Source organism: Anarhichas minor, unplaced genomic scaffold (genome assembly GCF_050575085.1).
Source record: "Anarhichas minor isolate MPS153535 unplaced genomic scaffold, ASM5057508v1 ptg000042l, whole genome shotgun sequence".
Classification (NCBI taxonomy): Eukaryota; Metazoa; Chordata; class Actinopteri; order Perciformes; family Anarhichadidae; genus Anarhichas; species Anarhichas minor.
In genome coordinates, this window is record NW_027466488.1 from 1,030,025 (window position 1) to 1,044,853 (window position 14,829).

The 14,829-nt window shown below is 41.6% G+C and overlaps 2 protein-coding genes across 2 annotated transcripts in view; one reads left to right on the forward strand and one right to left on the reverse strand.

The window, feature by feature from the left end:
• Nucleotide 1: 1 nt before the first annotated feature.
• Nucleotides 2–1,583, reverse strand: polr2l (RNA polymerase II, I and III subunit L). Its single transcript, XM_076109891.1, has 3 exons — nt 1,440–1,583; nt 778–882; nt 2–381 (listed from the first exon to the last, which is right to left on the reverse strand). The coding sequence occupies exons 2-3, from the start codon at nt 870–872 to the stop codon at nt 273–275; spliced, it is 204 nt and encodes a 67-aa protein (XP_075966006.1). The 5' UTR covers nt 873–882; nt 1,440–1,583; the 3' UTR covers nt 2–272.
• Nucleotides 1,584–10,037: 8,454 nt separating this feature from the next.
• The window catches only part of dagla (diacylglycerol lipase, alpha), a 32,834-nt gene continuing 28,042 nt past the window's right edge, over nt 10,038–14,829 (forward strand). Inside the window, exon 1 of the mRNA XM_076109928.1 lies at nt 10,038–10,167. The gene's annotated coding sequence lies outside the window, so the exon portion shown is untranslated. The remainder of the gene's footprint in view (nt 10,168–14,829) is intronic.

Below are 14,829 nucleotides of genomic sequence, written 5' to 3' on the forward strand. Positions count from 1 at the left end.
CTGACAATATAATCTGTGTTTTATTTCCTCTGACACTTAGGTTACATTTCATCTGCTCACTGGAACACAAAGATGTAATAATTACCTATATTTGTACTTTCATTGTGGTAACTGGATAAAACAGTAATACTGGTAACAATGTCATTTCACGGCTTTATTTAGAAAACAAAACATCAAATTAATGTTCCATAAGTCTCTACTCGAGTTGCCATTTGTTGTCACAAATATTTTAACCTAAAGTCCACGTTGTTCTTGAAGGTAGCCAGTAACGATCACTTCTCCAATGGAGCATAATTCAACAATTTCTCAATAAGATCCACATGAGAAAGGAGCATCCGCCGACAACAGTATCTCTTCAGGCCCAGGGCGTCGAGGGCATCACTTAAGAGGGAGAGAGGAGGTAATGTTAGTCCTAATGCATGGCATACAGATCACCGAGTGAATAACATTTACAGTAGACTATAGTAAGGATAGCATCGTAAGTGGCCTCAGATAATTGCTCTGATTTATCACATCACAAGTCTGAATGTAGACAACTCGAAACCTTGGAGGAAATTAACATAACAGATGAATAGGCTGAAAGGTTTGATGCGTTTGTTGTACTTCCACTTCACTGCGACTAGAAGATGCTTTTGGCACAACTGCTGTACACGTTGCATATTTACTTGTTTTGGTTTATACTTAATCCGTATTCACGATGTTAGTAGTATATTGCCACGAACGTTACTACCAGTGACATCTGAAGATGCAACTAAAACCAGCAGGTATGTATCTCACCCCTCAGTATACTCTGCTTGAAGTAGGCCGAGGTATGCCTCCCACTTGTTACCCACGATCTTCCCACACGTGAAGCACCGGACGGGGATTATCATTGTGAGACACCTGGGGACAGACAGAGGCACATCACCCTGTTAACAACCATAGCCGAGTGAAACATGTAATGCTAGCAAGATAACACACGTTCACCGTCAGTTTACCAGTAACTCTGACTGAAACCGTTGCGTTTCATACAAGTAACGTCAAGTAGCATTGTAGTTAACATGCAGTATGTATTCAGCGGTAACCCGAGGCTTATAAATTAACGTTATTAGTTAACGTTAGCTAGCCAACTTCAACGTTTTACTAACTTTCCAGCTAACGTTACACAGCTTAGCTTTAATGGACGTGTTTTCATTGAAAGATTAATGCAAAATCAGTCTTAACCTACAGTAGTTTGTGTACTTAGAAGTGTTTATCTTGATGCTGTATTTCCCGGAGTTATTTCGCGAATTAAGGTTTAATGTTAGCATCTGGTCTAAGCTGTAGCCACGCGATTAGCACAACAGTAAACTAACGTTAGCTGACGTTATCCGCCAATAACACGTTGCCACGAATTAACATAATGTTAGTTATTTACAAGTCAGAACCAAGTGTATAAATGTCAAAAATGATTTACTCACCGTCACCACTCAAGTTTACCCAAAGCTTATGTGTTACGTTAGTCTGAGAGAAACTAGTAGCGAGAGAGTGGTTGTTGCTTCCCTCGTTCTGTCCAGCAGCAACAAAAGCAACGTTTCTTCTTCTTTAGTAAGTTATTGGTGGACTACAAACCAACGTTTAAGGTGCATTCCGCCACCTACTGTACCGGAGTGTGTAACAGCATGACTTTATGACAAGTATCATTTAAACACAATAATAATGTTATTATTTATAAATAAAATAAAATTAAAAAAAATAATAAGCAAAAGCAACATCCTTCAAAATAAAAGCTTAACTTACTCAAAGGTTTGATTATAATACACTTATACAGTTTATTGGATACAAACCATAAAAAACTCATTGATATAGGAAGCCCAAAATGTTTGAAACATCTCCCAATACAACGTTAAACATTTCCACACAACCACACACTAAGTATCACACTTTAATGAACCTTTGTTCCAATGTTTAAGAATGCTTGAATGATGTCGTAAACCATAACATGTCCACCCTGTTACGCTTATTCATAGTGGAAATCAATCATTTTTAGTCATTTTGAAAATAAGTTTAATAAATGTACTAAAAATCTTCCTCTGTTGTCACTAAGTGCTAGCTTGTTTTTCATCTCATGAGTAGTAATGGCTAACTTTAGCATAAAATGTCCCCACTGTTACCGTCACACAGTAACAGGGTGGACGTACGTTAAGTGTTGGAGTAGTGTTTCCAGCATGTGTTTGGTATTCATCATTAATTGATTTTGAATGTATTTGTTATATACTTTTTAAATATTTGTTAAAAATGGCGTGCTTGTATTTGTCAGGAAATGGCGCCCCTGTCTGCTGCAGAAAAGCAGCGGCCGCTACAGGGCACGTCAGGATTCAGACGTTGAAAGAAGGCAGCAAAACCTCAAAAAAGAGAAGAATAGGTGGAGAAAGGACAGAGTAAAAGGAAGAAAAAAGAAAATGTCAGGCCTCAGTGAAAGAGAGAAGAGAGCACAGAGAAAGAAATGTCGAGAAAGGAAGAAAAAGCTTCAGAAGAGTGTCAGAGCCCGGACTGCTCTTTCTCCAAGACCAAGTGGAGGCCTCCTAACCTTGGAAAGAAAGGCAAGCAACAGATTACCTGCTGAAAGCTAAGAGAAAGTAAAGGCTTTCTTTTTAAGGGATGACGTCAGCCGTATGACAACAGGAAGAAAGCAAACTGTCACTCAAAAGAAGATGAAAAGACAGAATTGTTTGCTAACAGACACAATTACATTACAGTCATTTAGCAGACGCTTTTATTCAAAGCGACTTACAATAACATAGGTATTCAAGAGAACTACTAGTCACCAGAAGTCATAAGTGGATCTCCTTTTTTAAACAAGCATCTAAGAGCATAAACCAGAGCAAAAGTACAGTGCAGAAACAAACTAAAAGGAATACAATAAGTGCAACAAACTAATATGAATACAATAAGTGCTAAGTGGAAGGCTCAGGGTAGTGAAAAACAATGAAAAAATCTGCACCAGAAGTTCCTTTCAGAAAGTGAACATCAGGTCTCCTATTCCTGTTTCTGCACCAAGACCATTTTGGGATGTGGTGCCCACAGAGGCTGATGGTGAAACCTGTCAGTGTAGAACCCATGAGAACTTACAGTTCATGACCAACAAGAAACCAAGCACCACCTCTAAAGTGTGAAAGCACATCACAGTAAACGATAACAGTTGATTCACCTCACGCTGTTGTGGATTCTGTTCTTCATTGAGCTGAATGAAAGAGACAATATGTTTGATCTCAATTTACAATCCTTTCCTCAAACTTTAAAGCAATGCTGCATTTCTTCATCATACTGACGCCCTAATGCAGAATATATGCAATCAATCAACCAAAAATAAGAGATCCAGTAGCTCTCATGAAGTACCTGTCTGAAGTTTCCTTTAACAGCCAGACCAATGAACTTAAGTCCACATCATGAATTTCACTCAAATGAAACTGAAGTTGATGGTTTTCCTCTAACAGGTCACTTCATTCAAAAACAGATAAAACTTAACAACAATCTTCCCTTGAACCTGTAAATATTGTTTCATCAAAAATAATCATTTTTTGGCTGAAGTACTATCCACAGAAATACAGTCCAGAGTCAGATGAATTCACGTTTGATTTTGAGAAGAACAGTAGAGATGTTTTGATCTCATTTCAAATTTTCCATTTCTAAATCCATAAGAGAAAATAACAGGCTGTAACATTTCCATTAAATACACTTTTAAATAAGTGAATAGTTTGAATCCTGGTGGGTTGAAGTCACCAACACATACTTATTAATTCTCCACTCATCATCTAACTCTCACTATAAACCCTCCGTCATCATTGACCTTATGGCTCCTCCTCCATCAAACATCAATCAAGACAAACTTTGACAGAAAGAGAAAATGTGTGGTAATCAACGAACATTTTGCCAATTTTCCATGAATAGACGATATTTGTGATCTGCTGGCAGTATAAATAACAAGTGTCTACGCTGTGTGACTAATTACATCATTGTATGATAACAAAGTCTATTTAATTCTCCACCAAGTTTCGCTCTCTGTGTTCAATAGACCTGTCCTTCTATCAAACACATGGACCCATGAGAGAAGTGCATGTTTGTTTTTGTCATATGTTTTGTAAAGTTGCAAAAAACAGATCAAGAAATCACTGAAAAAGAACACAGATAATACTAGAAAGAATTTAAATATACACAGAATATATATATATATATGATTTTTTTTGTTCATATAATTCCATTTGTTTGCTTGTAAGATTTCCTAATAGTCAAAGTACCACTTCAATTTGAACCATGAAACTCACCAAGCTGACACTCTGCAAATATATGATCCCTAATTCTGTGCAAATGAAGAAATATTCACTTGGGCTGGTTCACTGTCTTTAATAAAGGTTGGATTAAGACCTCTTCTTTTATACATTTAGGAGTTTGGGGGCAGAGGGGAGTGTGCATCAGGAAAATATGTTAGAAATATATCAAAAATATATCATAATAGTTATCATCACAGTCACCATGAAATACATAATCATTGCCATCATCATCATTTATAACATCACCATCATTGCCATCACTAACTTCATACATCATCATCACCAACAATATTGTTACATCATCATTTATATAATTGAACTTGCTACAGCACATGTGCTAAATGAAGAGTCCTATCTGAATTATTGCATTTATACGCTGTTAAAATTATGAAAATAGGATTTCTCTTTTTTTTTTTTTTGGTACACTGCCTCGGACAATGTAATGTGAAGTTTGTTTTGGTGTTGGCATACCATCTTTTTGAGGTGTTGATTGTGATGAATGAGATATGTTCTTGCAATATTTTTGGCCAGCAATGTGTTGTAAAATTCAAAAGTGCCCTCACATTTAAAATCAACTAATGGTCAGAACTGTCTTTCTGCCATCTTATGCAACAGGGACATAGATCCCCATGAGCTTTACATATGAGTGGACACTATGGTGTACAACTGTACAGGTGAGAGCTTCCTGCAACAAAAGTGTGACTTTTTTCAGTGTACTTTACAACAGTAGTTCATCTACACCCCACTTTCATTATATTAACAACCCAGACCACTCTCTTTACATTAAAGTTGTACATGGTTATAAATAATATTTAGATTTTTTTTAAGTGGAGCACAGTGAAGACATAAACAACTCCCATGTTTTGGTAGCAGGCTTTAAACCTGGTAATGCAACACTAATGGCTGTTCAGCCTGTTACCGCTATCTACTGTGAGATTGAACCAGCACGACTGTGGACGTTGTGTGAGACATGAAAGGTTATTGATTTGTGACATTGTTTGACAGTAAAATAAAATTCTTTCTTATTCTACAGCAAGAGGTAACTTCACTATATATTTCTCTGACACATACTGTACATGTTTTATCTCTTACAATCTGCTACATCCCATTCCTAAACCACTGCATGTTTTTTATTTTCTTTTTATTATTTTTAAACTATTTTTTAAATTGCACTCTTTCAATTGTCTTATTTAAAGGTCAAATACACCTTAGAACAACTCTGATAGCCAGTATTAATACAAGTTTCAACTTAAGAATCATTATCTTTTAGCAAAGTGAACCAGGCTGATTTTCGGAGCAAGAATTTACACATATTGCAATTTTTTGTTAATATTTGTGCAAACGGGATTAAACAACATGAAGCAGTTGAAGTAGCTACCTTAGAGAGTTTAGGCTTTTAGCTAAGTACTTTTTATAAAAGGGATTAATACAGATCAGATGCAGTATTGAAGCAACTTCATGCATATAATATGTGTAATTATGCTCCATATACAGCCTTTATCGAAACTTGAGTGGTTAGATTCACTACAAGTGAAAGCAGGCTAAAAAAAACTAAAATATAAGATACACAGTGACTCCCCATACCCCATCTATACCATACTAGTCTGTAAACTACCCGGCAACACAACTCTAACTCATACCCCAATACATACTTTAATTTGAGACAATGATATGGTCTTAATTTCTCCTCGCCATTAGCAACACTGCCAGCAAGATGGCTCCTGCAGCCATAACGGCACCACCAATGAGAAAGGGTTTCAGGTGTTCCAAAGAGTCTGTGCCGGAGGCTGCAGCCTCGTCACCTGCCGCTGCTACTTCAGCTTCTGCTGCCCCATCCTGAGGAGGAAGATGCTCTGGCTCAGGGGCTGCAGGGGCAGGGTCAGCCTTGCGTGGGGCTGCCGGCTCCTTCTTCTCTGCTTTAGTTGCCGCCTTGGGTGCCGGAGCCCCGAACTTGGCCTTGGTTTCCATCGACTCAGGGACAGAGGTGTGGTCTGGTCAGGAGGAGTCTTTATTAGGTCAGCTCTGTGCTGCTTCACTGAGGAAACACAGCAAACAGACACAGCCAGATTATCCCTCTGAATTAGGCTCCGACAGCATTTTATCTGCTCTGCTGAATGTAGAGACACCGGTATACAAAGGAGGCCTTTCAAATCTTTGATTCACTGTACAACGGTGAAGCAGCCATGTGGTGGTGGGGCCTTATATGTGACCTTGGAAAAAGACGACATTGATGGGAACACGCTGACGCTCAGAGGACAGGGAATAGTTTATTTTGGTCTACACAGCTGTGACATAACCTTCCATTGAAAAAATAATGTCACAACAGCTTCCTGTGTAACGCTTTTTCATTGGAAAATCTATCAGTTTTGCAATGGCTGAAGATGGAACTGCAGCTGCAGAGATTGTTCAGAGTCTAGGACTGAATCTCTATTTCTTTGACCCCCAACAACTAGCAGATGCAATAACGTGTAGATTCAATCTTTTCCCCCGTCTTGCTCTCAGTTCTCTCCGTAAAACTGCACAAATCATGTGTGTTATAAATGGAGGACAAGATGGAGGGAAGAAATAAGGACCCCCATGACTGCGAGGAAATCAGTGAAATGCAAATGAGAGGAAGAAAATGAAGAACAGTAAACACTGCTCATTTTGAATGAACACATCATAGCAGCTCGCCCTTTACAGAAAGTAGGCTGGACACGTCTTTACAAAAATGCTTCCAATTAAATCCTGCACTGATGTGATGAGAGGAAATAAGGACATTACATACCTCTCCAGCAGCTCTGTAGAGATTACAAGAATAACAGACGGAGGAGGAACTGCAACAGTCTCTGGAAGTGAGAATGTCCTGAGTATACGAAAATGAGAGGAAGAGAGATGGAGGACACTGAAGGAAGGAGGGAGGAGAAATAGAGAGGAGGAGAAGGAGAGACTGGGACGTACCATCTAGTCCTTAAAAACAGGGGGGTTCTATTCCACGACACGAAAACCCAGGATGTAATCAAATTACATCCTGGGTTTTAGAGCTTTTATAATAAAGAATATTCTCAATCCAGAGAGTTTTTATTGCTACAATAACTATCACTTTAATTTAGCAGAAGTACGATGCAGTAGGAAAGAGTATTTAGAAAATGAAATTGGAATTGTTTTGGCTCTGTACTCAAGCACATTTGAGTTCAGATTAAACAATGACTGAGGTTAAAGGGCTGACTTTCACCTTTGGGTGTGTATGAGGCTGTTTATGTCCATATTATTGACAGTCAGTGTTTTACACATCCCATCATTTTCCGTTTAAACACTGTACAGCTCTTTACAATAAATAAACCCAGATATTTGCATATTTCTGCACCAAAATACGAAGGCAAATTCCTTGAGTGTGAAAATGTCAAAAACCTGTTTCTGACTTTGATTGTTCTGGTTTGTAGGAATCATAAACAAAGCAAGAGCAGACGGACAGGGCAGCAGTTTATCATGGATGTAAACACCCTCTGTGGTATAAAACATATACATTATACAGTCTGCACTATACAGAGAATAATTCTGATGATTAATTATCAATTTGTTTATTTTTAAGAGTTGACAGTATCACAATCTTTAAGCTGTGGGTAATCACATTAACTGCTCTCTCTCAATGTTGTGCAGAGGGCTCAACACTGAGTGAGAGCTCTCTTTAACCTAACTAAAAAAAAAACATGTCAGAGGGACATTGCCAGTGATTGACAACAAGTGCACTCACAAATAGAGGTCACACATGCAGTAAAAGGACAGATTCTTGTTATGAAATTGGGGCAGAATTAGCAGTGCCCTTTTAGCCCCTTTTCTGCATTTCCCCCCACCAGCACACGCTCCAGTGATGCTCCTCGCCATCATCTTCTCTTCTGTCAGGTCTCATGAGAGGGTTGGACACTAAATGAGTCATGTTGCGTTCTTCTCTATGACGGGTTGTAACCCTGCATCACATTTGCCTTTGTCCATACAAATGTGCTATTACGAAATATTACAATACAAAAAAAAAACTATGGCAAATTCCGTTGCAATTGAAACACCAATGACAGAGAGCTTTGTGTCTATTTTCAGACAGGGGAATATCTGCCTAATAACCTGGAGCCCTGAGGTCAGCAGTGTGTGTGGAAGTGAGAAGTCCCCTGTGACTGGACGAGGAAGTGCTCTCATGAGGTTTTCCCAGGAACTGGATCTCCTTTTTTAATACATTGTTGGCATAGCTTTCGCTTTTTCGAGAGACGACAGTACACACTTCCATGTGTACATGTAACGAGGTGACGCTGATCCACGCCATTATCTACGTCGGAAAAAGATTCCAGTATGTCAAGATGGTAATCGGTTAAGTACGGAGATGTCGGTGAAATGGATACTGGTTGACGCAAAATACACGGCTAAAGCGAGTCGGATTTGAATCCAAATTTGTCAAAAACAACTCAAAATTGAATATCAAACATACGACGAGACCGCCCACCTTTTTATGTCTATTCTCGCCGAATATGTACTTTATATATCCCTGATATTCAAAAGCACAATTTAATGTTGTAAGATGGGAGATGTGTAAGTTAAGAACCAGAAACTAGACGTTCAACTATGAAGGTGTGTATCGATTTTAGCATTAACAAAGCGGCCAACAGTAGACCTCCTACACGTAGGCTATGACTAAATGGCCTACGCTTAAGGTCCAAATCAGACCCAGTGAACAACGTGATTTTTTGGTAGTTTAAAATGCAGATTTATATACGTTTTAGACAAATAATGCCTGTAAAAGTCGTGTTTATTTGCCGCACACGTCAATATTTGCCTGCATCGCTGTCGCTGTGGAACTGGGCCCAATCAAATAAGCTTTTTGACATGTTTGCGTTAAGTTAGTCGAATTTATTGTTTTTGAACAAACAGACAGCTCCCTGAAAACTAACAACTCACAAACCAAACAAGAGAGCCAAACCCCCTCGGGGTCTGTCTGTGTGACTTAACAAAGAGGAGCGGCACCCTCTCGGAATACACCGCCCTCTTTGATTCAGTAGCGGATTCCTTGATATTCAGGAACCACCAGTGGCGCCCTTTCTCTGCAGGATCTCTGAAGTGCCCTGCGGTCTTGAAAAAAATAAAATAAATAAATACCCGAATCAGGTGTGCGTAAACATAACGTTGTACGGGATTTGCGCAGGCAGACGCGGAAGGGGAATAACCGATTCGTGCGTATTTTTTTTCTGTGGGAGAAACTGTCCGAGGGGTTGGGCCAGAGATCCTGTGGAAAATGCTGCCTCCGTTTAGCTGCTACCCGTGCCGGGGTTCGGGAGTTGTCCGGCTGATGGCACACACAGGCTGCTGACGACAACGTGAAGATCGAAAAGAGGTCGTCTTGTTCGTCAAACCCCCCCGCGGCACTGCGACCCTTTTTTTTTTTTTCCTCTGTGGATAGAAATCATCATGCCGAGCTCCGACGGAGGGACGTGAAAAATGATCCACGCTCCGTGAGCTGCCACAGCCGACGACGTGTTGCAATTACGCGGAGAACCAAGAAGCTGTCGGTCTCTCCAAGCGGGTGGAACACGACCGTGTAATTTACAACGCTCTTTGATGGCATGCACCAGGCTCGCCTGACAGCCGGCTCATAACCGAGTAAGCTGCGGCTCTTTGATGTCTGTGGATCCATTCATCCTACCCGTTGTAATGACGTCTGTACGGTTGTTATAATTCTATCGGTGAGGCATTTGTGAGAATCCCCCCCCCCCCCCCCTCCCCTCCCCCCCCCCTCCCCTCCTCCAAACCCTGGGCCGGGTGTCGGGGAGAGTGAGGCTGGTCGGCTGTCGGAAGGATATGGGAGAGCGAGCGGAACCGATGCAGTGGGTCTTGGCAAGGCACCGTCAAAATACAGGTGAGCAGCAGGATGGAGGGACTGACAGTGTGACTGATTACCTGCCTTCGGCTCTCTGCACATGCAGCGCTGCCAGTCCGCCGCAGCGCGGACGGTGTGACCCGGCTTTTTAATCCTCGCTTTAGTGCTGCTTTGAGACACATTTCTTAGGCCACATCTCCGTTAGCTACAGGCCCGCAAGATGCCACCTGAGGCAGCCGTCCGGATCAACCGAGATTAGAGGCTGCTGCTGCCGCGCCGCCGCTGCTGCTGCTGCTGACCTACCTACATGCGGTCGCACGTATAAACACCCAGGACTGCAGCTAAATATAGTTCCGTGGTTCAGTTATAGCGTATTATTATTTATTTTTTAATTTACTGTGTAAAATGCCATGATAATGACAAATGCCCATCACAAGCTGCACGAGTCCAAAGTGATGTGATAGTGTCAGTTGGTGTAAAGTGCTGCCAGCTCTCCAAAGTATTCAGTTGAAGTAAGTCAAATGACAGACCCCATTACCAACATTGCTGTTGACTTATTTTCTTATTCTTATTCATAAGCTATATGATCACTCCACTCTTTTTTTTTTTTATTACTAGAAGGAGACTTGACTAACCAGACTTGTATCATTTGCAGACCGTATGTGCTTTTGGTTGGTCAGTAGATGACATGTTTCCTTTTTAAGAATAGGACCTGGCACAGCAACAGTAAGGGGAATGTCGCACCTCTTTATCACTCGCACTGAGAATATTTCGCTGATAATTAAGACCGTCCTTTCCTCACGACTTCCAGTTGTGGATGTAGTTCTTATTTACGTCCATGCAAGTGCAAAATGCCTACATCAAGCAATGTTTCAGCATAAATGAGATAAATGAGGTGTCAGCTGCAGTGCCAAGCTGTCCCAACGAGTATAATGGACAGCTCTAAGTGCTTTGTAATTTAATAATGTGACAATCCAGTCTAAAATAGTTGTACAATTTTTGAGCACAACAAGAGGTGATAATGAAATATTAGTCGGTACACTTAAAGTGGCACATAGTGTAGTTTAGACCTGTTGTAGTCTTCTGTTTATGCTAAAGTACAGATGAGTTCGTTAGGGGCCGAGTGTCTATGGCTCACAGATGAGTTGAGGACTAAATTCCAGCTTTTATTGACATCTTTCTTATTTTATTCTCATTTCTGCACTGCGTCCTGCCTCTTACCTGAAGCCTATTGAATAGACAAGCTTGCACAATAATCATTTTTAACCTAATAAATCAACCCCAGCCCATCCATGTAAGGCTGCATCAACACCAGTGTTTTACACTTTGTTCCCTGGCATCCCTGTAGGCTTCAACCCTGGTGGAAACCTAGTGCCTCCAGCGAGTCCTGGCAGATACAGTCTTTGTCTCTTTGTTTTCCAAAACGCACACACAATGTGTGACCTTCCCTCGTGCCAGAAAACCTGCTCCTCTTCTCTAATATTGACTAATTAATAAATTCTCAATAAACAATAAATTTAATTATTGGAGAACAAGCTTGCCAGTTACCTCTTGGTATTCATTTGTCAAACATGGGGCTTGAAATGTAAGTTCATGACAGATGACCAGGCCATTAACATTTTCAAGTGCATCATGGGACATGTGATCCAAATAAGCCATATGGATGTAGACTCTGTGATAATACCCGGGAGGCAGGATTGATGATCAGCAAAGATATTAATAGACAGGAGTGTGAAAAATACTAATGTGTGAAAAACCTATGGCTGCAGGAGTGTGTTGCATGGACAACCCCCCCAACAAACAAAAATACATTGATCTATACATAAACACACGCATGCAATGTGCAGTGCACATACGATCACATCAACTGAAAGAAGCGAAAATGGAGTGGGAAGAGGTGAAAGGGATTGAGTGGGTGGCAGTGGGAGAAAAAGATGGAGAAAGAGGCAGAGGGAGAGTAGGAGTGAGTGGCACATGGCTTTCAGTCTAAAAAAAGATGAGCAACACGAAACCAAAACCAGAATCTGGATTAGCTAGATAAGGAAAAGGAGAGGGGGGGGGGGGTGACAGGGGAAGGCTGGAGGAGAAAATGTAGGTTTCCTCTGCACCGAAAATGGTGCAGATGCACACGCTCGGTTTCATGCTCATAAATGTCCTCTAAAATATGAATACTGAATGAGTGTGTGGGTAGAAGGAGAGAGCAGGAGGATGGGAAGACAGAAGATGAGAACGGGTGAGATGGAGTTCGGAGATGGACGAGAGCCTTTCGGGGTGGACAGAACGCTGCTGTAGTGTCGTGTGACGGAACGGGCAGAGAGACGGGATCATGAGAGATGGCAGGAGCAGAGCCAGGGATGTGACTATTTGCCGGAGAGAATCTTGTTCTGAGCAGAGTGTAACACTGACCCGGGCAGAAAAAGAGAGAGAGAGAGAGAGACACTGGAGCAGATGGACGTATGACAGAGAGCAGAGGAGACGGAGGGATTTTAGGACTGTGCTGCAGTCGAACCGTCATGTCAACCAAGTACAACAGCATTGTCTTTAGACACTGTGCCCAACGCCTAACTGCGTGCCAACTCCTCTTCAGCCTGCCTGTACTCCCCCCCCCCCAGCAAATATTTGTCTTTTCTCCATGATTCCTATTGATTCTGACACCACAACAAGCTACCTGCACGCTGCGTACTTGTGTGCCTGAATGTGTGCCAACAGAGCTTCTCTTTAATATTAGTTCACCAACTGATTGTGCAATCGGTGGCCAAAGCCTCATCCTTACATTTTGTGTGTACAGCCCGTATGAACGACATTTAAGACATTGGTCTGTGAGTGTAAAAAAGGTAGATACTCCCAGCTATTTTTTAAAATGCACACATTTTTCATTCACCTAATTGTGCCGTGTGAGCATCCACACCCCGTGCACCGGCACAGGGCTCTCGCACTTGCTGCAGACACTAACTGTGCTGCATTGAATGTCTTGATACATTCAGGATGTTTTCAGATGATGCAGTGAAAGCTGGAGTCTGCTCACCTGTGTCTTGTTGGACGCACCTTAGTTTACATAACTCTCTTTACCTCCAGTGTGTGAGTGAAGAGCGGTAGATGTCCTGTATAACCAGAGACAAGTAAAGACTCGCACCCTGGACTGATTCTGGAAGAATGTACACAAGCGGTTTGTATCAGTTGGCTTAAGATTGATACAATTTAGATATTTCGTGTCTACTGAAGCAGGAAATGCCTGATTTGACAAGAAAGATCAGAGCAGAGCATCCCGACTTTGGACGGACATCCACAAAAACACAGAGTTTCAGAATGGCATCCAGTAGTACTGTCACGCAAAGTGTAACAATGTTTCACCTTTTATTAAATCAAGTGCTGCATATTACGCAACACATTGCTACACTGATGCACAGCTTTAACTGGGCATCCTGTATTTCTTTAGTTTCACACTAAACGTGCGCACCTGCGTAAAGACCACCTGTTGTTTGTTGGTGGCTGTACCATCATATATCCGTTCTGTAGGCCTGGGAGGTGCATGAAAGTTAAATGGATTTGAGACGGCCCTGCCTCCAACCACTGTAGAGGTGTGCTTTTGACCCTGAAGGAGTCACAGGATCGTGGCAGATTACCCGATGCAGAGCACCTGGTCCTGGAGCTCCTATAGGGCATAGAAGCCCTGCTCCAGTGTTGCTCTGCCCTGGCTCTCTCTCTCCTGTGCACGTTGAGTGATCCCTGCCAGTGGCTGCCCGTTTATACTTTGGTTTTGGTCTTCCTTTGTTTCACTGGCAACACCCCACACTTCATCACACACGCATTCACGTTTACATTGCTGATGTTACTGACTGACGCACTTCACATTGGTGACTATTTCTGTTTTTAGTTATAATAAATACCTTTAATTTACCGTCATCCCTTCTGTCCTTTCCATATTTGTCATAGCCTGGGAGCCAGGTTATGACAGATTACACTGATTACACGTTATGTACGTGATGTTGACTTTTTTTTTTCAACATGAAAATCTGGACACTTGAAACGTCAAAAGTCAAGTTGAGGATGAGAAAACAACAAATGTTGCACGATGACCTTTTGAGCCAACAGGGTGTTTGTTTGTCGCTCAAACTATAATGCAGATTATGGTTGGATCACTTTTCGGTACCTCATGATAAGGTTGAGGTTTGAACTATGATGCTGCAGCAGCAAATTAAACACCTGTAGGACCCGGGGTTTGTATTTATCTGTTGTGATAATGTATTCAAATTTCTCAACTTTCATGTGTGCGCGTGTGTGTGTGCGTATGTGTGTGCGCGTGTGCGTGCGTGCCAAATGAAGACATAACAGAACAGCTAGATTTTTAAACTTCCATATAGTGTTCAAAGACTTATGTAAGTGGGTTTGACTCGGCTCTGCCATGTGTAGGGGATGCATCGGACAATCCAAAAAGCAGTCACTCTCAGTAAAACGTGTCTGATGCTGTGCTGTATGCCGTTGCCTCGTTTGTTTCACGTCCATGTCGAACACAAAGCCATAATGACGGACGGGGAGCACTGTCATTGTTGTTGCATCACGGGGGCTACAGGCCTGGGCCTGGCACACAGTAGCACGCTGTGCGGAGCACAAAAGCACTGCTCGCATGCAGGAATATGTCAGTCTTTTTCACAAAACACATGTCCTTTGGATTCAGACGGAGTCACTAGGTCGGGATGAGAG